At 32.8% G+C, this 26,024-nt stretch overlaps 2 protein-coding genes across 3 annotated transcripts; one reads left to right on the forward strand and one right to left on the reverse strand.

Moving 5' to 3' along the window:
- Positions 1–8,605: 8,605 nt before the first annotated feature.
- LOC107429692 (protein LAX PANICLE 2) lies at positions 8,606–18,645 on the forward strand. Of its 2 annotated transcripts, none has more exons than XM_060813765.1 (4): positions 8,606–10,022; positions 10,152–10,202; positions 10,367–10,439; positions 17,111–18,645. In XM_060813765.1, exons 1-4 carry the CDS (start codon positions 9,052–9,054, stop codon positions 17,276–17,278), a joined length of 1,263 nt encoding a protein of 420 aa, XP_060669748.1. In that variant the 5' UTR covers positions 8,606–9,051; the 3' UTR covers positions 17,279–18,645. The 2 variants fall into 2 exon arrangements, with proteins under 2 accessions (XP_060669748.1, XP_015895910.3); XM_016040424.4 differs by having other exon boundaries at positions 17,114–18,645.
- A 1,621-nt stretch (positions 18,646–20,266) lies between these two features.
- LOC107435228 (uncharacterized) lies at positions 20,267–21,202 on the reverse strand. The gene has a single exon (XM_016046786.3). The coding sequence runs from the start codon at positions 21,200–21,202 to the stop codon at positions 20,267–20,269; it is 936 nt and encodes a 311-aa protein (XP_015902272.2).
- Between the last annotated feature and the right edge of the window lie 4,822 nt (positions 21,203–26,024).

A 26,024-nucleotide genomic window follows, 5' to 3' on the forward strand; every position in this document is an offset into this window, starting at 1 on the left:
TAGCTAGCCTGTATGAAAACAGCCAGCTAGCTTGAAAGAATAAATTATGACTTGACTACTTTACCTTTTTTTGGTTTTTCTTTCTAAAGGATTTGCTTCTTATTATAAAAAATAAAGAGATATACTTATGGATAAATACTTAATTTAGAAAATTAAATAGAGTTGAATTACTACAGATCTCATAGCAGAATGTCTTAATTTGGATGGGATTATTGCTGAAGTGTACAAGTTTACAGAATCAACTGATGTGTTTATTGGATTAAGAATTCTTCTATGTACACTCCATAGAAAATTAACTCAAGCAAAATAATGATAGTTTGTATATAATTTTATTCTTTAATTTAGTGCCATCCGAACATAAAGGGTTGGATGTTGCCCAACAAAGCATTACTATGTACATATACATGAATCTTTAGGCTCGGATTAGGAAACTGGTCTGAATAACTAGCTAGGACACATTGGAACGTTTCTCTCTCTTCCTTTTCATTTTTTTTTTTTTTTTTGGGGCTAAGAACATTGAAACTTCACTATATAACTGGTTTAGAGAGAGAGAGAGAGGAAAATTAAATTGAAAAGAAAATGCAAAAGGTGATCACAAGTCAAATAGAGTGTAATTGCAAGTACCCTTATGGTAGTAAAACTAATAATTACATACGGATGCAAACAATGATAAAAAGAAAGAAAGTGATAGGTTTTGTAAAACAAGGCTAATTTTTCTCTCAGTCTGAGAAAACCAGCCGAGCCGGGCAAGAAAAAAAATAAATAAATCAAAATAGAAGGACTAAAGAAAACAAAAGGGTTGGAAATGATGAGGTTTTCGTGGTGATGATGGTGAGTGGGAAGCTGTGAAAAAAAAAAAAAAAGGAATAGAAAAGAAAAGAAAAGAAAAGAAAAGAAAGGAATATTTAGGGTTTGGTGACATGCAAAGGGCGCAGCAGTGCGTTGTTTCTGTTACTTTGATATTAATCATTCTTTTCTCTTCTGGATTCCTAATTTCCTATGCATGTGTTTGTGCTTTGATTTAATCAACCATGCGTACCTATTCTCTGCTCTCTCTCTGTCTTTAATTCTTATAATATTACATACATATATATATATATATATATGAATCAACAAAGATCCATCTTCGTTCATTGGGCTGCTCAGCCTGCCCCGCGCCACCCACCAATATCTTACAAAATTTTATTCCAAATTCGTTTATATGGTGTTAATTGTAAATTTCATAAAGTTTTTTTGTTTATGTGCGATTAAATTTGTGATTTTAGTGACAATGCTGTCTGTTACAGGTTTTTCAAGTGCTCAACTGATATAAATTTAGTGCCTACGTATTTTTAGTTTCCTAATGCAATTCATGAAATTTGTTTACCAAATAATGTAGCATAATTTTACTGAATTCACTTTTTTTCTAAATTTAGAGTATAATACTTTATCAATTATCAAAATTATGATATAACATTTTAATAAATAAATTTTATGAATGTAAAATGAAAAATATTATTTATAATCATTGGTGAACAATAATTAATGGAATCTATATGCTATATAGTAGTTTAAATGATTACTATTAGATAATTCATTTGTATGTTTTAATATACAAAACAATAAAATTAAATATTTTAATTAAAATTACCATATAATCTTGTAATTGTCACTAATAGTAAAACTCATTTAGAATTATCCTTTTCAATTTTGGGTGCACTAATTATACCAAAAAGAGCTAGTTTCCTTCTTAATTTCTTTTTGAATTTACCTCATTTGCTGAAGTTTTCCCAAGTCATCCTTCCATCATGCCATAAACTTAAATATTAATTGTATTTTAGTATCATATACTTTTGTTAGATGGCATATTGGAATCTCAAATTTAAAACGTTTTTTATTAGATATTCAATTTATAATTTGTTTCACTTTAATTTGATTTTCAAATTGAGTAACAAAAAAGTTTAAAAATTGAGAAAATTGTGTAGTTTTCTCAATTTAAAAATAAAATAAGGAAAAAAAATTAATTGATTTATTAATGAAAAAATTAGTTAATTTTTTTATTTTTTAAATTTTGTGTTACTCAATTTGGAAATTAATTTGGAAGTTGAATCAATATTAAATAAATTATAAATTGAATATTTAATGTAGAACATTTTAACTTCATAACAATGTGCAATATAAACAAAGTATAGGACATTAAAATACAATTAACCTTAAATTTAAATTCATCATTGATGCAGAAAATTTATTTATAAATAAAGGAAAAGAAAGGGTGGGCATATCTGAGATTTGAAGGTTTAGCAAGGATAAGGAAGTCATTTCAGCTGGGAAGGGTGTTTATCATGGAAAAATAAAAAGGTTGGGGGTGCCCAAATAAATAGGAGATAATATATAATATATGTGTAGATAATTAAATGTTGTGTAGACGTGAGAGAGTGAGTTAGCGTTGGAAGGAGACATGCAATGCAAAGTGGTAATCCAAAAAGAAGGAATTTATAGAAAGTTGGCCCCCTTTTCACTTTGGAATGATCGCCCCACAGCCCACTATGTATCAAATATGTGACTGTGTGACACTTACAAAGCCTAAGCCTAAGCCTCAGCCTCAGCCAAAACCCATCCAACACAAAACAAATTAAACCCCTCATCATCTCCTTTCCTTCCCACATTTTGTTTCCTTTATCATCCCACCACCAAATTCAAATTATATAACTAGCTTTCTCTCCAAGACCAGTCCCTTTCACAAGATTGCAAAACCAACCCATGACCCCATCCATCTTATTGTGTTCTTTTGGACTCACAGTACTCTTTATTTTCGTCACGCTGGCTGTAGTGATCTTTGGATTTGGTTACTCCTTTTATTGTTTTGAATTATATATATTATAAAAGCAGCTAACCAAACTAATTTGAAAGTTAATTTTGATTTTCAAGTCCAAGAAGATAATTACATTACAGGATCCTACCAGTTAATTTTTTGTGGCCCAAAAATGACCCTGAATGATGATATATAGGTGAGTCAATTCCAACGTGGATTTTTTCTCTGTAATTATTTAATTTAGGCTAAATTAATCGCCATCAAATATCGTAATTTTCTACTTGAAAATGAAATTGTGTGTGGGCTTTCTTCTAATCTCAGTGATTTTTTTTTTTTTTTTTTTAAAGAAGAAAAATTTCCTACAAATGATTCCCTCATTTTTTTTTTTTTGGGTGAAGTAAAAAATATGTTTCCTGGTAGAATAGTGGAAACATTTTGGATGATATATACAAGAGAGAGCAAGCACATTCACATGAAATTAATGTAAAACTTTTTCTTTATCAATTTCTTTGCCGATTTTCGAAGTTAAGTTGCCACAAAGGGACAAACCTCTTAATTGCTTCCAGGATGGTGTGTCAATGTATTGCTGATTATATTGAGAGAGCTTGAGAGGTTGTAACTTGCATTAGAGGACACAAGCCGTCCATTTCACTCGCTTTTGAAGCTACATGCATCCATGTATTTATAATTTATTATATAATGAACTAAATTTTAATTATATGCAGATGGAGTACTTAAAAACCAAGCCCTCTACGGTACTGCTTGGCATTCATGAAGATTAGAGGTTCGCTACATACATTCCCATAAAGACAATTTAGTGTTTTCTCACACAATCATTTGAGGACAAATTTTACAATCTCACGATAAAAATAAAAAATAAATAAAAAAGCTCATGTATTTATATATGTCAAAATGTTTTAAATAATAAGTACACTTTGATGTATCTTAGTATTCATTAGAAGCTCTGTTGTTTGGTGAGAAGATAGCTAACAAAAGCTAACATACACTTGCATTTCTAAATTGATTCTTTAAATAATATTTGAAAGTCACAAAGCTCAGTGGTGTAGTTCTTTACTTTAGTGGTGGACTAATTTTAAAGAATAATGCATCATCCTAGTATGTATATAATCTTTGTCAACTTGTTTATGGTCTCATGTATTTTTGTGCTAATTAATTGAAGATAACAAATGAGTTGGATATAAAAAAATGCTATATAAATTAAAAATAAAAAAGCACTAAAAGGAAGTGCTTGATTGATCAATCTAAAAACCCATGATTAATGCGGCATTTTGCAGTGAAAATAGCTTGGTCTTTTCACAAACTAATCATGCATTCTGCATTAAATTAGTGATTATTATTGGAGACTTGGAGTGAGTGCAAAGCTGTGAAACTCAATAAAGTTGTAAACTATAAAATTAATGATTAATGCTATATATGCCTTTCTATTATGGCCTAAATGAAAATAATTGATATATAGGATGTTCCAAAAAGAAAAAAAAAATGATATAGAATTATGAATTTAGATAATAATGACAAGAAATACGATCGGGCTCCTCCTCCTTCATTGATGATTTTTTGTTCTCCTACTTTGGAGGAAGATTAACCAATTGGATACACTGAAATTAAAACCCAGAGAGATCATAGCAAGAATAATTACATATGATATCTTTCTTTTTTTATTTTTTATCGATTAAATTCATTACCTTTTATATCTTCAATAAATACTTAATCCGCACGAGGAGTAATTATTAATTATCGAGTGACAAAAACACAATTATTAACCAGCGAATCAATCACCGTATCGGAATATTAGTTAAGCGATACGTACTCTCTTACATATGCGAGTATAAAGAACATCAATGATAAAATACATAATTGAAATTAATGAGAAACTTTTTTTATACAAAGAAAAGCTTATGTGCTTAAAAATTTTATTTTCCATAAACTTTTTTTTTTTTTATTGTTTTTTACAAGACAGAAAGCTAGAAGTTTGCACTTGATTGTTCTTCTGCAAAGTGCAAAGTAGCAGGTTGGTGTGGGGGTTTGTTGACTAGACTTGACGGGTGTGGATGGGAAATTGCAATTAATTTTTTAAAATGTTTTTTCATAAAATTGGAATTGGAAGAATATACAAATATATATCTATATATATATATAGTAGGTAGTCACATACTCACATGCAAATTAATTCAAAGCCCAAGACATATCAGTTTTGTTATTTATTTATATATTTATTTATTTTGTTTGGGGTAAAGTTTTCATATAAACCTGACAAACACCCTGACATACGCCATGCACTCTGTGTCTGTCTCTCTTGGTTTCACCAAATTGAATTATCCTCACAATCACATGCATGGACTGACATTGCCACTCATTATTCCACATGCTCATGCAAACACTCTGCTCTCTACACATTTTACTTCTTTTTTTTTTTTTTTGTGTACAATTTATATTAAAATTTTGAATATTTCTTAATCGACTTGAAATTGAATATTCACAGAAAAATAAAATAAAGAAAAAGAAAAATAATCAGATACATTGATGCAAATGGAAGGTAAAGTATAGAATAGAGTGGTGATGAATTGATGATGGCATTGATGATGGAATGATGACGAGATTAAAGTCCAAAACAAAAAAAACAAAAAACAAAAAACAAAAAACAAAAACAAAACAAACATTTGTAAGATTTTAGAAATAAAAATTAAAAAGAAAAGAAAAGAAATAGATTTGAGTGGGAGAGAGTAGGAGGAGCGAAGGCCACTTTGTAGAATGGGAACATAAAATGCAAATTGAAAAGCCATCATAATTTGGTCCCCCTTTTGTACTCATATGCTATGGACTCTATTGCATGAAATCAATATCCTTCCCCTCTTTCCTTCTCAAACTCATCACACATAGCATCCCATGCATGATTATAATTACGTATGCTACCACTATATCCTTATAATTCCAAACACATCCTTGTCTATATTTCCTTTGGATTTTTATGCTTTATTTTTAAAATCTATTTTTATTTTTATTTTGTAAAGTTTCATGCACCAATACAAGTTATCATAATTATTAAGTGAAAACTCCAAGAACTAAAAAGTTGAAGAAATGATCTACATATAATTGATACTTTGTGCTTTATTACAATTAAATTGAAATTTGAATTAGTATAAGAGAAATGAGTATTTGAGCTTTATGAGCGTACATATTTATGTATTCAATTTGTAGTGCGGAGGGAAAAAAAAAAAAGTGGGAAATTTATTTTTAAATTAAAGAGTGTGAAAATATCGTGGCCATCAAAATCAACAACGCATCCACACACACGCATCTGTATAGTTATATATACTACAATATGTATGGGGAAAAAGTGACGGTGACGTTAGTTGATATTCCTTTTGTACTTTCACTTTTTCAAACTTGAATGCAATAATATTCATTTCATCCCATATATATATATATACACACACACACACACATATCCTTATAATTTTGTTTTTTAAAAAAAAAAAAAAATTTTGAAATAACAAAATAATGATCAAATTAATTCCTTTAGAACAATAACTCCCTAGTTTAGATTCAAAGGCCAGTATTTAAATCCTCCTTTCCGGTTTATAAAAATAATAATAAAAAGTATCGATCAAATTGTAAAATTGACGCTTGTTTTGGGGAAGAAGTGCTATCATTAATAGTTTTCAATAGAAACAATTTACTATTTTCGGTTGAACAATATAGAAGAAAATCTTTCGTCACTTGTATTGTATCTAATTAAAACTAAGGCTACTAATTCATTACAATTAGATAGAATTGTTTAAATTAATATTTTTGATTTGTTTTCAAATGAAAGTTTAGTTTGTAAAAATCAATATTTAAAAAAAGGAAAAGTAAAAAAAAATCCCACTATCAATGAAAATGTAAAACATAAAATAAAATTAAAAAAAGAAAAAAGAATCTTGAGGGTGAAAAATGGGTAGAAAGATATCAACATCAAAGGGAGTTTGCTTTGATGCTTTTATTCCAAGCTTAAGTCATTCCCATGCCCATGCACTGTCACCAAAGGCCACGCCTCTCCACCTCTTCCTTCCTTCCCTTTTGTGGAACCGCATCACACTCTTCCCTTCATTTTCTCTATGTGGCAACAACTTTTTCTTCCTTTTCGTTTTTACTTTTTCTTTTTATTTTTGAAAAACCAAAGAGGAAAATCAATGGAAGTTTATATATATATATATATAAGTTATATGATTTTTGAGGAGAAAATTAATTGAATGAAATTACAAAATTGGGAAAATAATAAGCATACATGCATGGTGGAGAATTCATTTCGTTTATTAATTCATTTATAACATATAATTAGGTAAACATAATCATATTGGATTTTGATGTGGATGTGTGTGGTTAAGACTTAAAATAGGTAGAATAGTGTCATCACTTAGTAGTAGCGCCCCATCTATAAAAAAAGAAAAAGAAAAAAAGAAAACATATGAGGGGGCTCAAAATTGTAAAATGTAATACCCCATTTCTTTTTACTCTTTAGCATGGCATGGGAATGTAGTTATAGCAAGCAGAATTAACTGTGTGTACCACAGTTTTTCAGCTTTAGAGAGAATTCGGATTGACCTCCTTTGAAAAGTGCTTTCATTTTTTGTAGAGAGAGAGAGAGAGAGAGAGGGACCATGTTTCATGGGCTGGAAAGAGAAATAGGTCAGCTTTTCAGGAAGGGAGGCAGCCAAGAACAGCCACCATTTGTCCAATTTTTTATTTTGTTTATTTTCTTTCCCTTTTTTTTTTAAAGAAAAAAAAAAAAAAAAGGAATACAAGCCAGTTAGTTTCCCAAGTTTTAACAATAAAAACTTGGCATCCCAAAACAAAGAATTTTAAACCAAAATGAACCACACAGAGTCACAGAGAGAGAGGCTTGAGATTTGACAAATGAGGAAGAGCCGTACAGTGAGTGTGCAGGGAGGGTGGGAGGCACATGGTGGGTTTTATTTGCAAAAAACCAATGTTATATAAATGGCTAGAAAGAGAAAGAGAAAGAGAAAGAGATTAATAAAAGCCCACGTCGCTGTGTTTCAATTCTTGGGTTGTGGGGAAACACCATCATGCATGCCAAACTCCCTATTTATTTCTTTATAATTACCTCTTAATTTACATCTTACTCCTTTATTATCTTATGCTTTTCTTGACAGATAATCTCCCCTCATTATGCCCTTCCACTTCCCAATCCCCCTCCTTAATTAACTTTTATATATTCTTTAGTTGATTAACACCATACCATTTAACTGCTTAATATTTCAAAATCAAACCCATTTCCGAAAAATGCCAAATATGTAGCTATATATAATGAATTTCTTAGGGGTAAACTAAAAAATTATTATGTATAACGCATGTGATTGACCAAATTTAGAAGCATATGTATGATATGATTAACAATAAAGAGGCACTTTTATATCTGTTTTGTTTGTATTTTGTCTTCTAGGGATCGTCTTTATTGAATCCCCATTCACTAAATATAAAAGTAAACCCCCATCCTCTAAAAGGACCTTTTAGAGATATCCCAAAAAGAGAGAGCCTTTATTAGTCATTTACCTTTGGGAACATATGCCATAAAGTTGTTAGCTGGATGAGCCCTCTCCGATATTTTCCCATTAGAAAAACAGGTGGAAGTATATTTCGTCTTAATAAAGTCAAAATTATATTTACTGTTAGAACCTCCTCCTTCTTAAAAGAAAATAATAAATATATAATAATATATATTTTTTAGTATAACTGACTGACCACCATCTATTCTCTCATTCTTTTTTTTTTTTTTTTTTTTTTTTATTGTATCTCTCTCTCTCTCTCTCATAGAATTTGATAGTTTTGTGAGGAAACTATTTCATATCCACAAGCTTCCAAACAAAGAGAATTAATGGAAAGTGAGATTTGCAAGGTTTATTCTCTGATGATATGTGTCTAGGATGAAACAGAAAACCAAAAAATCTTTTTATTATCTGCAGAGAAAGCAGGCCGTTAATGGGTGTCTCTCCCTTTTTAGATTCCACAATTCCAAAACATTCTTCCTATGGCCCCCCCACCCCCTGTAACCAATCTCTCCTCCTCTTCCTCCTCTTCTCGATATTATAAAAACCCACCCTTGCAGATTCAAAAAAGACTTTGTTCCTTCAATCCATGGCTCTAGAATTATCATTTGAGATCAATTGCATCATCATCATCATCATCAAATCCTACAAATATTCGTACAAAAGGCGGTTCGGGTTTCCGGGTTCTCGGATATGACCATGGTTCCTGCTGAAAACCTATCGAAACAACAACATCTTCATCATCATCATCATCATCATCATCAATATCTTGTTTACAGCAACAACAACAACAACAAAGGCGTGGTTTATCCAGGCGGCTGCGGAGACGATAACTATTCGGAGTATTTCGGTGGTCTTATGAGTAGAATAGAAATACAAGGGCATGACTACTACTGTACTAGTACTCAAACAACTGATCAATCTAATTGCTTCTTAGGATCTGATCTTGGACTGGTTGGTCCACCAATGGCTGAAGATGAATCGAGGACTAATAGTCTCAACGAATCGAGTTCGAAAGACGAGAGAGACGAAGGGTGGCTTCAATTGGGTATTGGAACCGGCCATATGGAAAGCAACAACAAGAATAATCTTCAAACTGCGACTGCAACTACGCCGACAACTACGATGGATCAAAGAAGAAGCTCGGGAGGATTGGTGGAGCTGGATCTGTTACCTGGAGCTGGAGGAGGAGGATTACCAAGTTCAAGACAATTAGCGATAAGGTCTTCCTCAATAGCTCCAATGTTTCATGTTCCTGAAATAGTTCCTCATCCTCATCCTCCTCCTAGACCTTTTTCTAATTTTACTACTACATCTTTATATTTTCAACAACACCACCACCACCACCACCACATGGCAAGTAGTAGCTCCAATTTTCCTTCTCCTCATCATCAACAAGAGGTTAACTGGGCATTTAGGCCGATTCTTTCTCATAATATAGGCACGGCTTCTACATCATCATCATCAGTATCATCTTCTTCTTCTTCGATGCCGCCTCTTGGTGCAGGAGGATCCTCCTCCTATTTCGCAAGGCAGTTTCAGCTGCAACAATCCGGATTAATGGATGTTTCAGCTGCCGGGCCTAGCATTGATTTCAGAGTTGTTAGTCCTCCCAGGAGGCCTCACTCCGGCATTTGGTTTATGCTTCAAGCTTCTCAAAACCAGTAAGTGCAACAACCTCATACATTTACATTTCTCCTGTTATTCTGTTTATTTATATATGTATATATACTTTCTCTTAATTTATCTCTTTCTCACTTACTACTTATTGTCTTTTGTAATTAACAATGCAGAGCTAAACAACCATTCTTGCCTCAAATACCCAAGAACTACCTCAGAATCAAGTAAATCTTACTACTAGCATACCCCTTCTCTTCCTTAATTTTAAATCACTAATATGTTTAAATATTTTGTTACGACTTTTTAATTTTTTATTTAAAAAATTAAAAAAAAAAAAAAAACTTTCCTTTTCCTCATTCCCGGAATAATATTATTCCAAAAACTACAGGGATGGAGGAATGACAGTTCGATTGCTAATCAAGTATCTGGTCAATAAGCTCAGACTGGATAGCGAATCAGAGGTATGTCTATTCATTAATTAACTTTTATTTTTTTAGAAAGTATATATGATTCCTGCTTGTCATTCCTATTGTTCCTTTTTCCTTATTTCGGTTTCTCTTAGTTAAGATTATAATTAAGAAGCCCAAAAAAAGGGTGAACCATACATATATATAAATATATATATATATATATATATATCCTAGTGTTATGATCAAGTTACAGAATTTGAATTTCATGAATATGGACATTTGGTTGGTGTTAGAAGCATGACAGAAACATCAGAACTAAAATGGGCTTCCACTAGTTATCATTATAATTTTTTCATTTCTTATAACAATATCATATTTAGGATATATTTAGGTGCTATGTATATTTTCTAGGTAGTCATCTTCTCTTTTTTTAGTATTAGCCATTTTTGTTCTCAAAACCAGGAATTACTTATGTTGTCTTCTAACCATAGTCATTACCTTCATGTTTAGTTTGTTATACATGGTCAATTATTTTTTTTCGTAATGAGATTTTAAGTGTGAAGTTCAAGCTGAAAATGAAACTAAACTAGGGAAAAACTACCTACCACGATTATGTTACCCAAACTTTGAATAATGGATCCAAAAAAATAATTGAAAGTAACATGTTAACAAAGATTCATACGTAGATAGAAAAATATAGTGCAACAGTTATATATAAATATATAAGCATTGTTATTGAAAACTAAATTGAATAGAAAACAGGTGAAATAAATATGTCGACTAGTAGAAGATACAGGTTACGGTCGTTTCTCAAATCAAAACTGAAATTAAGCAGCATCAACACCTTCCATCGCTACCTTTATTGAGAAATCTATATATTACTATTCAATTAAATGAACGCATTAAATTTAATGGTGGACTTTTAGGAAGCATAAACGCTATTCATAATGTTGCATAAGCAGAAAACCTTTCCCAAAAATAAAAAAAAAATAAAAATAATAAAAATAAAGACATAAACGTTTATTGCACCTATGGATATTTAATCGACATCATGAGTATCGTTCACGATGAGGGACTTATTGACGGAACGATTGGAGAAGAAAGGTATGATAAATATGAATCTAGGGTCAGCCAAATCTAGTACTGAAATAGAAATTTTTGGGTAAAATCACATCCTATCAAACATGGGAGTCAATTAATCTATCATTGTTATTAGCTTGCTATTTCCTTACTTGTGGTTGAAAGAATTCCATTGAGTTAGTTTTCAGGAAAAATCGAAAAGACTAAATATAGAATTTTCCATTTAGAATATAACGTTTCCTGAAAATCTAAGGAAACGTACCTGGACCATAGCTTTTGCCATTAATTTGAAAACTTTCTTTGCCGATACCTTATTATTTTCATTCTTTTTTCTTTTTTTGTTTGGGTTTTCGTGTGTGTATATATATATATATATATAATGTGATTCCAGCCAGAAGCTTGATCATCACACTTCAAAGTTATGTGCCTATAATATGTATGTATATCATACGAGGCCAAAGCATACAAATATATGATTGATTTTGAAAGTTGCTCATCATAGAATTGAAACGAGGAATAAATATACGTGAATGGGATAATAATTTGTGCACGTAGTGCTGTGATATTTATTGCATTCCATTTCTTTATACCATTGCTTCTAACACACACTTCATCATGAAATATATCACTATAGATCTCTCTAATAATTTCAACAAATTAAAGTTTCTTTACGGTGCTTGTACCATAAAAGCATATGAAAACATTATCCATGAATCCTAGAGAAGAAATTGTCCCTAAATGTTGATTCTTTTTTACTTGGCTTGATCTTAGGAGGGTATATTTATACTTTAGATGAACCTGTGCATGAAGTCCATTATATTTAAGTTATGAAAAAATTTCAAAAATTTAGTTCAAAACATGTTTCGACGCTTTTTTTTTTTTTTTTTTTACATCTAGAATTAAATGTTTAGAAAGTTGCATACTTAAATTGTAATGAAATCATGAAGTGCGTAAAAAACGACTCTTGGTACATGCTCACCATAGCTGAACTTGAATTGCTGGAGAGAAATGTAGAGATATACGAATGAAGAATGCTATAAAATCGTAGAAATTGTTCATGTTTGAAATGAATAGACAAGATACTAGCTTAACAAAGAAAGTAGACATTAATTTTTCTAAACAGGCATTCTATAGGAAATAAGAGTTAAGATACAAGTCTGCTTAATTAATTTAAATTATGATTGCCTTGGATCATCAGGCATCTTGATTTAATTTTAAAGTCTATTTTCTCTATTTTCCCTCAAATAAAACCGAATTAGACAGCTGTCTGTGGTTAATGTACTACTTTTGGAAGCTTTTATATATAGGAAGCCTGCTAGAAAGAGAAATCTTTGTAAATGTTTCATGGAAAGGACGCAATTCTTGACTACTTATGTGATTATTTTGACATGCTACGTTTATTTTACTCATAGTCTGAAACAAACCTCATGCATAAATTTTTTAAGTTAATTTTTAATATTTTTTTCTATAATTTTACCCAAAAAAAAAAAAATTGTTTTCACATAGTATTTTATATCCCTAAACCACAACTCAATGCCTGTTTAATCTTTAAAGGAGAAAAAAAAAAATAGAGATAGAGTGAGAAATAACAAAACTATGGTCAATTATAAATATGGTTCTTTCATTTTATTTATATTTTTCTCTAATATTCTCCCTCACTTGCCCACCTGTTTTTGGGTTTTTTTTTAAATCCATACATATGTTTTTATTTTTTTGGATGAAATTGTTGAGTTTTGAGTTCAGAATCTTTTGAATCTTTGGCTTTGATACCATGTTGAAATATTATTTATTCCAAAAACTTAAAATGATGGAAGGTGAATCTTCATTTCATTTATATTTTTTTCTAATAACATGAAATAGATTGCATAAAACAATTAGAGCGATACAAAATTCCTAGCTTTATGAAACACAGTCTTAGAGAGAGGGCTTTTTCTAGGTAAACAACAAAGATAACATATATATTAATATATATATATATATATATATGAAAGTAGCAATTATAATAGATAAAATGACAGGAACTTAAACCACGATATACTTTAAGAAAAACATCAAAAGAACGAGACCGACCTTACATTAAAATTAATGAAAAGAATGCATATTATATGTAAGAAAAGGCAAATGCAAAACTGGATAGCTATATAAAACAGACCACGTATATTAGTTGAATTTGTCTTTGCCTTGACCTAAATGGTGTTCCAGTTATCACATGTAGACGTTTTCTTAGTTACCTATAGGCTACAACAACGTATAAAAAAAATAAAATAAAAAAAAACAAATATTATATTAGATTTGTTAGGATGTATGACATACTCAACATTCCAGTTTGTTTTAAATATACAAATACACATACATACATACATATATATATATATATATAATATTAATACATAATACAATTATGTGTATATATATATATTTGTTTGAGTTGCTATAGGTCAACTATTATAGCATTATCTGAATTCATATACTCTTATGTTTCCTTGTGGTTCATGCCATGATATAAGGAGATTAATTAATTATATTGAGATAGTATTATTAATTATTAATCATGATCACTAACAAACAGATATGAACAACAACAAAATATATATATATATGTAACCGATATATGTAACCTGTTATCTCCCTTCAGCTTCCATGCAGCTACAACTTATATTAAAAAAACAAAAAAAAGGGAATCCTCACCGAGCTTCTTCCTTTTATTATTATTAATTTTTCACGTAAAATATATACATCCAATCATAAAAGAGTCATCTAAGGAATAAACAAGTGCAAGTATTTCGGATGTGTTAAACACTCAACATTCCTATTGCTTTTTAATGCACAAAATTTTCATCCATATTATAAGTCAACTCCATATATATATATATATATATATATACATAGCTTTAAATTCGGCAATTTGTTCGTACCTTAGGATCCACCGCCCAGGTCATGAGAAGAGTTATCTTGCTAGCTTGATTCATAATCTTTTTATTCCTAATTATAAGTAGAAAATTCCATGCCGTCCGGAATGCCAACCCTTCAACTTTTACACATGGCATGCAACTATATAACCCCAATCATTAGGTTTTTAAGTGGGTGTGAAAGGTGAGGTCCATCTTCTACTTATAAAAATAATACTTTGTCTCTAGTGATTAAATTTTAGGCGTAAATTTAGGACTCTCTCTCTCTCTCTCTCTCTCTCTCTCCCTCTTGTCTAAACCATCTTATATTTAATTTTCGGCTCTCATTATTAATTAATATACATGTTTCATATATATATATATATATATATATATATATATATATATGTGAACGTATATATTGTGATGATTAGCCACGATTCATTAGAAGCATAGAGATTTCTTTCTCATGTCTCTAGAGAAAATAATCAATAAGAACCGTAAAAACATGTTCATATATAGGTGGAAGAAAGAAAAAATGGCTGTATTTTCCATACATGGATGTTTTCTCTCTTTTATATATATATATATATATATATAAATAGTCCGATTCAAATGAATATATCCTTAATTTTTTAAGTTTAGAATAAATAGAATTGATCATCTAAAATTGTTGTTATATCAAATACATATAATTTAAATATTTTATATAATTAAGTTCCTTTATTTTCAATTTAAAATATTGGCATCATTATATATCTATATATTTTATTTTAAAATACGCTGTTTTATACTTTAGTTAGTAATCAGTGCATTCATTGACTTTTAAGATGTTGAAAAAAACAGAGAGAAAAAAGTAAAAAGAGAGTTTGGACATTGGGGTTTAGTTGACACTCAAAAAGAATAAAAAGAAGGTTGATAATAACACATGGATGGAAATCATAATGATCGTAGGGTCTCCAAGATCACACGTGGACCCTGTCGTTCTCAACACCATATGCATGCGCTATCCTCTTCTATGCTCTAATTTCTCTATTTTCTCTATCTTTCCCTTCCTTTCGTCACGCTTTCGCTTCTTTCAACTCAGCTTTCCGACAGCTAATTGTAGGCCCTTCTTCTAATTTCCTCTCTCTCTCTCTCTCTCTCTCTCTCTCTCTCTCTCTTTCTCTCTCTCTCTCTCTCTTTTTCTATTAGTTCTGTGCTTAAAAACACCCATCTAAGTGCTGCACTTTGATAGAATTTTAAAAACCTTACCATCTCCTCACCAACCAAGCGGAAAAAGAAAACCACTAAAAAAATTCAAAAAAAATAATAAAATAAAGAAACACCAACTTGATAAACAAATATATATATATATATATATAAAAACCCACATATCCAATTTACGTTGGAGGAAAGCAATGCATGAAGGGTAAATCTACAACATAGAATCATGCCTAGTTGTCAAATAAAACACCTTAAAAAAAGTAAAAGCAGCTCCATCTATGTCGATAATCCGATAGAAAAAAAAAAAAAAAATGAATACTCAATGCTATGTGGTTGGTGATATTAATATAAATATATACATAGAGAAATGCATGCAGTTTAAAATAATATATCGAGAGGATAAAACTAGGTTTTCACCAGTGGCTTGTCCATTATTAATTATATAGAGATAATCTAGCATAAAGAGAAATAGACATCCAAGGCAAATCTCAAAGTGGTTGTTCATGCTCATGCTCATGGGAGAATATTGACATTTTGATATTAGGGTTTTCAGAAGCAACGTGAAAGAGACGTGCATGAAGATGAAATTTGGAATATATATATATATATAAATAGATAATATCGGTTAGGTCATCTGGAAAAAAAAAAAAAAAAAGATAGTGCCTATTTGTCGCCGTGCTTTTTGGATCCATTACGTAATATTTAATAATATTATGTTTTTTTAAAAAAATATATAAATAAATTTGTGTATGGGATTTGGATTGTGATATGTGGTAATATATAAAATAATAAAAAGTCTAAAGGGTCATGATTTTGGCTTACGAGCAAAGTCTGGGTGGGTCCCGTAATGATGAGAAAACTCGGGCAGTTTTAAGATCGTGGGTATGGACGGGCAGCCTCCAAACACCCAATTATTTTTTTATGCGTCTTTGGGGAGTGAGGAATCTTTTTGAGTAAAGAAAAAAGGTTTGTAAGAGACATGAACAAATTTGTGGGTAAAGTAGACGTTACAAAGATTTATATGGGGCATACCATGGCCAAGACGTAAGCTAGTGACAAAGCATGACTTCATTCCTACACTATATATATATTTATATACATACAAATATCTTTTACTTTTCTTGTTTTATTTTCTCTTAGTATATGATGTCCTTTATTTTTTTCCCCACAAAATAATTTTTAAAATTTCCATATGTTTCGAAAAGATAAAAACAAACAAAATTGAGATGGCCAAATGTAGCTTTCTGTAACAACTTATAATACTGTCATTGTATTAGGATTGCGTTAGAGAAAACATTACACTAAATTTTAATCAAGATTAATTAGCAAGCTAAACTTGCTTTGAAAAGAAAAAAAAAACAGATAGAAATTAATTAGTATAGTAATCTCTAGAGAATGAACTAGTGCAGTGAATTGAATGATTTGAGAGCATGCATGAATGTTGTTACTTGATGACTAATCATTAATTTTGTCTGTTTTTTAAATTATATATAAAATTGTGAATATATGTTGATTTGGGGAAATTGAATATTAATAATGGAATAATAGCAGATAGAGATAACATGTAGAGGGCAACAGCTTCTACCATTCTTGACGTTGCAGCATGTAAGAGATCACATATGGAGTCGAAGAGACGCAGTGTGTTTGCTTCCAGATTCCCCAACCTCAACCTCAGATCATGTTATGGTGCTCCAATATGCTAGGACCTCTGCTTAAGAACCCCACCTACCATTTTCATTTCCAATTTTCCCCCCATTATTTCTTTTCCCATATGCTCCCAATCCCACATGTTGTATCATTGTTAATTTATATAAACTCTCTTTTTTCTTTTTTGGCCATTATTCTTTTTTCTTTTTTCGTTTTTTTACTTTAACCGCGGGTTTTGTTATTTTTATCTCTTTTTCTTTTTCTTTTCTTTTTTTGTATCATCTTTCTATCAAATTCTCTAATTGATGGAGACTACATAGTTGGGAATGCACCCTGAAACAATGTTTATGTACGGGTGGTTTTGGGGTTAAATTAATAACTTATAACCCAAAAATTTGTATCTCCAAGCTAATTCAATGAGGGCTTGATGTTTCTTCGTTCTTACCATTAATTATGTCAACATATGTAGCAACTCCTATCCCATCAATGCTTAATCTAACTTCCGACATTTTACATTTATTGTTTTTTTTTTTTTTTAAAGATGAATTATGTACTTCCAGATACGATAGAAATGCTACCTTGGATTAAGTTTCTGACTATTTTTCTCAAAAAAAAAAATAGTTTATTTTATTTTTGACTATTTTATCATTAAGAAAAGATTATATCAAATTCTAGTGAAGAATTTACTCATAATAATGTACGTAGTAGCAATTAAAGCTATGTCCACCATATTCAAGGGAATGAGCTTTTACGGGCCTATACTTAGAACAATTCCAAAATATGATCTTGAATCAACTTTTTACAGTAACTTCACATAATATTTGTGTATGACGAAAGTTTCTTCCAATAATGAATTTCAATCTGATCCGATAAAAAAAAAGAAAAAAAAGGGCCAAAAAAGATGAACTTACCAAATTACCCCCGGTTTCCGTTTTGATCTACAGGTAGTGGGCTGCAGCTTTTAGTCTTCACCATAGCTTCTTTTAGGTGTATATAGAAGACTGGATCACGGAATTATTGGGCTACCAAATCCAAAATAGAACTCGATCTGAGACTAGGCATCCAATGGGATGGGACTTTCGACCCAATAATATTTCTACAACTGCAATTGCATAATCATTTTTCAATAGACTTTTTTTTTTTTTTTCAAACAATCATTTTTCAATAGACTTAAAAGCCGCACGATGAACAAAATTAATCATTCAAGACACTACTAGAAACACCGATTAGACCGAATGCTGCCGAAAGAGTCTTTAATTCATTTAAGACTCTTCCGTACTGTCAAATCACTGGCCAGTCAAACTCCTTTTTTCCTTTCAAAAGAGATCAACAAGAATCCATATCATGTCTATCCATTATGAAATTAGGATTATCTTTCAATACCATGTTAAGGATTCACGACAGTCTTACTTGCCATTTTACCCACCAAAAAAAAAAAAAAAAAAAAAAAAACTGTCTTGTTTGCCATTCAAAGTTTCAAAAGACCAAAACTTGCCATTCAAAGTTTCAAACACATCACGGCCAATGAGATTCTACACAAGCTCAGCATTGGCAGACGCACTCCATAAAAATGCAGCCCAAAAATCTGTTCGACATGTGGAACTACTCACAAATCAACCAGCACTAGACATGAATTAAGGCGAAAAACGATCAATAAATTGGGGAGAAAAAACACATAATTTAAGAAACGCTCAACAACTGTGACAGAACACTTGATAGAAAGCTTGCACAAACAAATGCATGTGGCCAGTAAAGCAAACTACACTGAAAAGATTACCAGTAACTGTGATGCATTTCTGATACCACATCCTTTATAATATATACTCTGCAAATCCTAATACTTTCTTCAAACCAGCAAAGCTAACACAAGAAATCACCATCAGCTTTTGTCATCTTCCATAATTGATGGTCGTTTGTCCGTTTCAAATAAGAACCTTAGAAAATTATTAATACAAGTAGGATTGTAATTTAAAATCAAGAAAGAAGATCTTAGTATAATCCATGAGTTGAACTATTAAGAGCTTTTTTCACTTGATCCAAATGTGCCATGAATTAAATCCACACAATTTAGTTAACTCTACAAATAGATCAGCTATCTTCTAACAACTTAACCAAGTCATCTACACATGGTTTAACTCAACAGGAGTTCCTTTGGTTCTGCTTATTAAGTGTATCAAATACACACTGTCACAGTGATTTGATTTCTGCCACTCGCGTCACATAAAAAAAAAGGGCCCAAATTTTACGCAGAAGAGGACGGGGAGTAGCGCAAGTACAATTTTTTAAACCAATCATTGACCAAGACAGGATTATGGCAGTGAAAGGACAAAACCAAATTGGCAATGACACGCGCATAACTAAATATACAAAGTTGCAGAAAATTTTGTTAAAACAATTTAGACAAAACATCAATACGAAAGGAAAAAAAGTTAGCATCTGCAAGGTACAGGTAGATGTTACACCTCTTTATCATAACCTCCCAAGAATATTGGACCATTTGGCTTGAAAAAATCAGTGTAAAATTCAAAAGGTTTGCTAATACTATAATCCATTTATCTTAATCAAGTAAAGAAATACTATAATCCATTTATCTTAATCAAGTAAAGAAATGTTCTTTCCTAAAAACAGAAAAGTTGGTAATAGGAAGACTTTGCATTTAATGTCTGTGAAACAAACAAAGAAAGAAAGTCGAACGGAAATGAAAATAAATTGCAGAATTACTATAATTGGATTAAAAAAAAAAAAAAAAACTTGAATTAACTACCAAGTACCAAAGGCATTAGCTTTCCTTGTTTGTCATCTTACCATCCATGTCTTCCTATAACAAGACATTTACAAGAAGCCCAAAAAGACCAAAAGTTTTACTCAAAAATATGATTTACTTATTTTTATTAATCGAGGGGGGGCAAAAAAAAGAAAGAAAAAAAGCTCAAAAAACCGTCTCAGACATGCATTTCCTTCTCTAACAACATTTCTGCGATGACCGAGGGTTTATAATATCAAATTAAACTACTTTTAACAGTTCCACAAGAGAAGGGGGAAAAAAAAAAAGACTACTCACGAAAACCCCTTGCGAAGCTTTTGAATGGCAGTGTACATTTTCCGCCTGGAACCGACGGCGTTTATTCCCATATCCTTGAGGTCCTCCAAGGTCAACATCGGCAAAACGTCGTCGTCCACCTCGTGAATCTCGAACACCGGCGCGTACCGACTCAATCCCAAATCTATTAGCCACGACCTCACTCCACTGCAATTATAATCCAGCATAATATTATCCAACTCAACGGCGTCGTTTTCACGGCTCTCCAAAACCCTTGCCCGACTGCCCGACCTCCTATGTCCGTTCCACAAATCGACCGCCGCGTTGTCCACAGAGTGCACCGGGCTCGGGTCCTTCAACGGACTATCCGAGTCCGGGTCAAAATCCCTAAACCCTTCGTCAACGTCTTCTCTGCTATCGCCCTCCGCACCGCCATCGTCGAGCTTCGAATTCGAATTCGAAATCCAATTCGACCGGACCCTCTTTGTCACCGTGCCTCGCTTGGCTTTGACATTTCTGTTTCCCAACTCCAAATTACTACCTTCCCCATTCTGATTCCTCTCCTCCGCTTCCTGATTTTCATGAGAATCCCCGCCACCATTGACTAGGTTCGTTATGGAGCGAGCCTTCACGGCCTTAGATGAAAAGTCTCTATCTTTCGGGTATCTCCATGGATGATGCCTGGCCCGCCGGAGCTGCGACTCGTACGATACAGTTGCGGCCGGTTGGTCGCCGATCTCGCCCAACCGGACGCTCGGCCGGCGTTGGCGTTTCGGCGCCAAAGGAAGTCCTGTGTTGTCGGAGGAAGGGGGTGCCGTTATTGTTGCTGTTGTGGTGGAGTTTGTTGTCGTAGTTGTTGTTGCTGTTGGTGGAGGCGGCGGCGTTGGCGTCGGCGTAGTCGTTGTTTGGCCGGCGGTGATTGGGCCGTCCAGTGGCTGTAACTCATCGGCCATGACATGTGACAGTGCAGAGGACAAGGTCACAGTGTGTGCGCAGGATAAGGGATCTGGTAGTTCTAGGGTCATCCAAGTGTGCGATCCTAACCGTTGGATGTGCTTTAAAATTCGTGATGCTATTTTTTTATTTTATTTTTTATTTTCCGTTCAATGGGAATACAGAACAACTCGGCCTCGCAATCTTTTGGGCCTATACTAGGCCCAGTTAAGATGAAGGGCTTGGATTAAAATTTGGGGGAATTTGACCCAATATCTTCATTGGACCGAGCTTAATGAATTTTGCCTCCTCATTTGATATCTTTTTTGTTCTACCCTTCAATATCCTTTATAACCTTCAAACAAAAAAAAATTACTTACATATCCTCTTATTTTTGAAACCAAACAAAAGTCAACTTTTCCTTTTCTAAACATCTTTACACTTTCAAACAAATACAAAAAACCAAACAAACGGCTTTACACGAACACACAAATACACGAAAATTCCAAAATTTCATAAAAGTGTCTCAAATTTTGCAAAAAAATTGGATGACTGTTCACCCTCGGTAATTCCCGAGGAAATCGTCGGTAACCAACAAATACCCTCTGGAAAAATTACCGACAGTTTCGTCGGTAATTCCCAAGGGTGTACAGTCCATAAAATTTTACCAATTTTTTGGGCCCCACAAGTCTCATAACGTGTGTTGAATGCAAAAACATGCAAAATAGAGATTCTAAAATTATACTAAGGAGAGAAAATCCCAAAATTTCATAAAAGTGTCTCAAATTTTACAAAAAAATTGGATGACTGTTCACCCTTAGTAATTCCCGAGGAAATCATCAGTAACCAACAAGTACCCTCTGGAAAAATTACCGACGATTTCGTCGGTAATTCCCGAGGGTGTACAGTCCATAACATTTTACCAATTTTTTGGGCCCCACAAATCCCATAACGTGTGTTGAATGCAAAAACATGGCAAATAGGGATTCTAAAATTATATTAAGTAGAGAAAATCCCAAAATTTCATAAAAGTGTATCAAATTTTGCAAAAAAATTGGATGACTGTTCACCCTCGGTAATTCCCGAGGAAATCGTCGGTAACCAACACATACCCTCTGGAAAAATTACCGACGGTTTAGTCGGTAATTACCGAGGGAGTACAGTCCATCACATTTTACAAGTTTTTTGGGCCCCACAAGTCCCATAACGTGTGTTGAATGCAAAAACATGCAAAATAAGGATTCTAAAATTATGCTAAGGAGAGAAAATCCCAAAATTTCCTAAACGTGTCTCAAATTTTGCAAAAAAATTGGATGACTGTTCACCCTCGGTAAATACCGACTAAACCGTCGGTAATTTTTCCAGAGGGTATGTGGTTGGTTACCGACGATTTCCTCGGGAATTACCGAGGGGGTACAGTCATCCAATTTTTTTGTAAAATTTGAGACACGTTTATGAAATTTTGGGATTTTCTCTCCTTAGCATAATTTTAGAATCCCTATTTTGCATGTTTTTGCATTCAACACACGTTATGGGACTTGTGGGGCCCAAAAAACATGTAAAATGTGATGGACTGTACACCCTCGGTAATTACCAACGAAACCGTCGATACTTTTTCCAGAGGGTATGTGTTGGTTACCGACGATTTCCTCGGGACTTACCGAGGGAATACAGTCATCAATTTTTTTGCAAAATTTGAGAACTTTTTAAGCAATTTTGGGATTTTCTCTCCTTAGGATAATTTTAGAATCCATATTTTTCATTTTTTTGCATTCAACACACGTTATGGGACTTGTGGGGCCCAAAAAAATTGGTAAAATGTGATTGACTGTACACTCTCGGTAATTACCAACGAAACCGTCGGTAATTTTTCCAGAGGGTATGTGTTGGTTACCGACGATTTCCTCGGGAATTACCGAGGGTGAACAGTCATCCAAATGTTTTGCAAAATTTGATACACTTTTATGAAATTTTGGGATTTTCTCTACTTAGCATAATTTTAGAATCCCTATTTGCCATGTTTTTGCATTCAATACACGTTATGGGACTTGCGGGGCCCAAAAAATTGGTAAAATGTTATGGACTGTACACCCTCAGGAATTACCAACGAAACCGTCGGTAATTTTTCCAGAGGGTATTTGTTGGTTACTGACAATTTCCTCGGGAATTACCGAGGGTGAACAGTCATCCTATGTTTTTAGAAAATTTGAGAACTTTTTAAGCAATTTTGGGATTTTCTCTCCTTAGGATAATTTTAGAATTCATATTTTTCATTTTTTTGCATTCAACACACCTTAGGGGACTTGTGGGGCCCAAAAAATTGGTAAAATGTGATTGCCATAGGGTTTCAGTAATTACTGACGAAACCTTCGGTAATTTTTGAATCAAAAACAAATTGAACGTTTTTCATTTTTTAATGCCGTTTGATCACTTACTTTGCCAGAATTTATCATTAATAATGCTACATTTAGCATGTTATTGGTTGGAACACACATGATTGAAGTTGCCGGATGGAATTGTTGTGAGTCTTTTACGACGGTGTACAAATGTCAATTACCGATGATGCATTGGTCATTACCATTGGGCAGTAATATCATCCATGCAATAGTAAGAAACATACAAACGACTAAACCAAAAACTGAAGACGGAATGATATGTTATCAAAACAATACGATAGATGAATTTGACAATAAAAGAACACATAAAGCCAACGTCTATTACGCCAAAACACACGTTACGCGGTTGACCAACTAATTGCATTCCTGACTACATTTCATACACACGCATACCACATAACATGGCCTCATTGTCTGAATATAGCATCATGCGATTGATGGGCGTTCGTTTCAATGGTGCTGTTGGTTGTTAGTGCTATCAAGAGGTACGGCGGCGGAGCATGATCGGCTGCTGTGACCAGCCTGTTTGCACCTCCCGCATCTATATTGATGATGCTCCTCTCCTTGAGATTGAATCCTCTTCTTTCTCGGTCTTCCTGACTGTTTGCCAATTTGAGGTGGAAGTACAACCTGGTTTATGACATCATCTGGAGCATGCCACTGACTTTTATCTCCAAGTGGATATATGGTTTCCGAATATGCATCACGGAGTGAGTCAACTGAGTAATGCACCGAGCAAAGGAAATATGGAGAGATATGTCGATGCTTACATGCTGCAATTGCATGGACACAAGGAAATCCATCAATGTCAAATTCCTTGCATGAGCACGTCTTATTTTCTAAGTTAACAACTCCAACGAACATGCCATGACCAACAACTTGAAACTCATATAAGTTCATTGGCATAACACGTAAGCCTCTGCCATTATTTGAGCGGTCCTGCATGATTTTTTCCAACCAATTAGTAACAAGAGTTTGCATTGCAGCAGCGTTAGTTCGACGTTCATACCACCACCTTTGCAAGACATCACGAATGTGATCTAGTAATGGCAAAACAGGTTTATCCCTAGCATCAATAAGCACAGAGTTCATGCTCTCTGCAATGTTAGTTGTCATTATGTTGTATCTATTGCCCGGAAAATGTGATCTAGCCCATTTTGAAGGACTTGCATCCTTGAGATATTGTACAGCTTCAATACTAACCCCTTCTAAAAGCTACATGGCCTTATCAAAATCCTCAACAATATACACTCTAGCTGCATCATTAAAAGTTGATATAATCGCGTTGACATTACCTTTAAACTTCTTAGCATGTAAATTTGTACCAAGATGATATGTGCAGTGGCCATGGTGATTATTAGGGAAAACTGTATGTATTACTTTTGCAATGCTCTTGTGTTTATCCGATATAAAAGCTATATTCGGATCATCCCCAAACGCTTCTTTAAAGCTTTCAAAAAACCACGTGTAAGCCGCATCTGTCTCCCCAGGGCCTATTCCATAAGCAAGTGGATAAATTTGATTGTTCCCATCCAAACATGATGCAATATATAACAAACCTCTATATCTATTCTTCAGTGTAGTTCCATCGACAGCTACGACTCTCCGCATATGCTGGAACCCTCTAATGCTAGCTCCAAGTGCCATGAAAAAATATAAAAATCTGTTTTGATCATCAGTTTCAATTCGAGTAAACGTGCCTGGATTTTTGCTCTTCAAAACATGACTCCATAAAGGAAGTTTTGCATATGAATCTTCTGGCGTGCCCCACAAACCTGATAGTGCAACTTCCTTAGCGGCCCATGCTTTGTTATAGCTTATGTTTACTCCATCTATAATCAAATTTATTTGAAATTTTTCCACTTTTTTCCCATTTTTTGTGGATTCTTTTGTTAGGGATCATTACTAAAATTATATTTAGCATCTATATTATTAATAAAAAATAATCGTGCATATATGTATTTTATATTTTTTTATGCTTAAATATAATTATATTAATAATTGTGAATGTACCTTATGAAAATATAACATATATTTTTAAAATGTTTATACTTTTTGATAAAAATATTAACACAAATTTTTTATTAAGATGCAGTTTGACTGACAGATGGTCTTACTCCTCCAACCGACAATGAAGAAAGTAAATTTTCCATTAAGAAACATGACAAAGAAAAAAAAAATTGCAAGTATTTGAATGTTACAAGGGCTATAGATGATTCAAGTAGCTCATATTAGAGTACAATTTCAAAAATGACCTAATCCTTGCTATTGAATTGAAAGCTAGAGTTCATAGATCCATGAAAATCATGTTGCACTGGAACCCTCTTAATCAACCTTTAAATAATTCACCTCATAATCAACCCCTTCCACATAGATATAGTTTGAATCGATTGAGGAGAAAGCAAGTCTAGTTATCTGCCATACCAATGAAAAAACATCTTATATC

The sequence above is a fragment of the Ziziphus jujuba genome, chromosome 12, assembly GCF_031755915.1.
Source record: "Ziziphus jujuba cultivar Dongzao chromosome 12, ASM3175591v1".
Classification (NCBI taxonomy): domain Eukaryota; kingdom Viridiplantae; phylum Streptophyta; class Magnoliopsida; order Rosales; family Rhamnaceae; genus Ziziphus; species Ziziphus jujuba.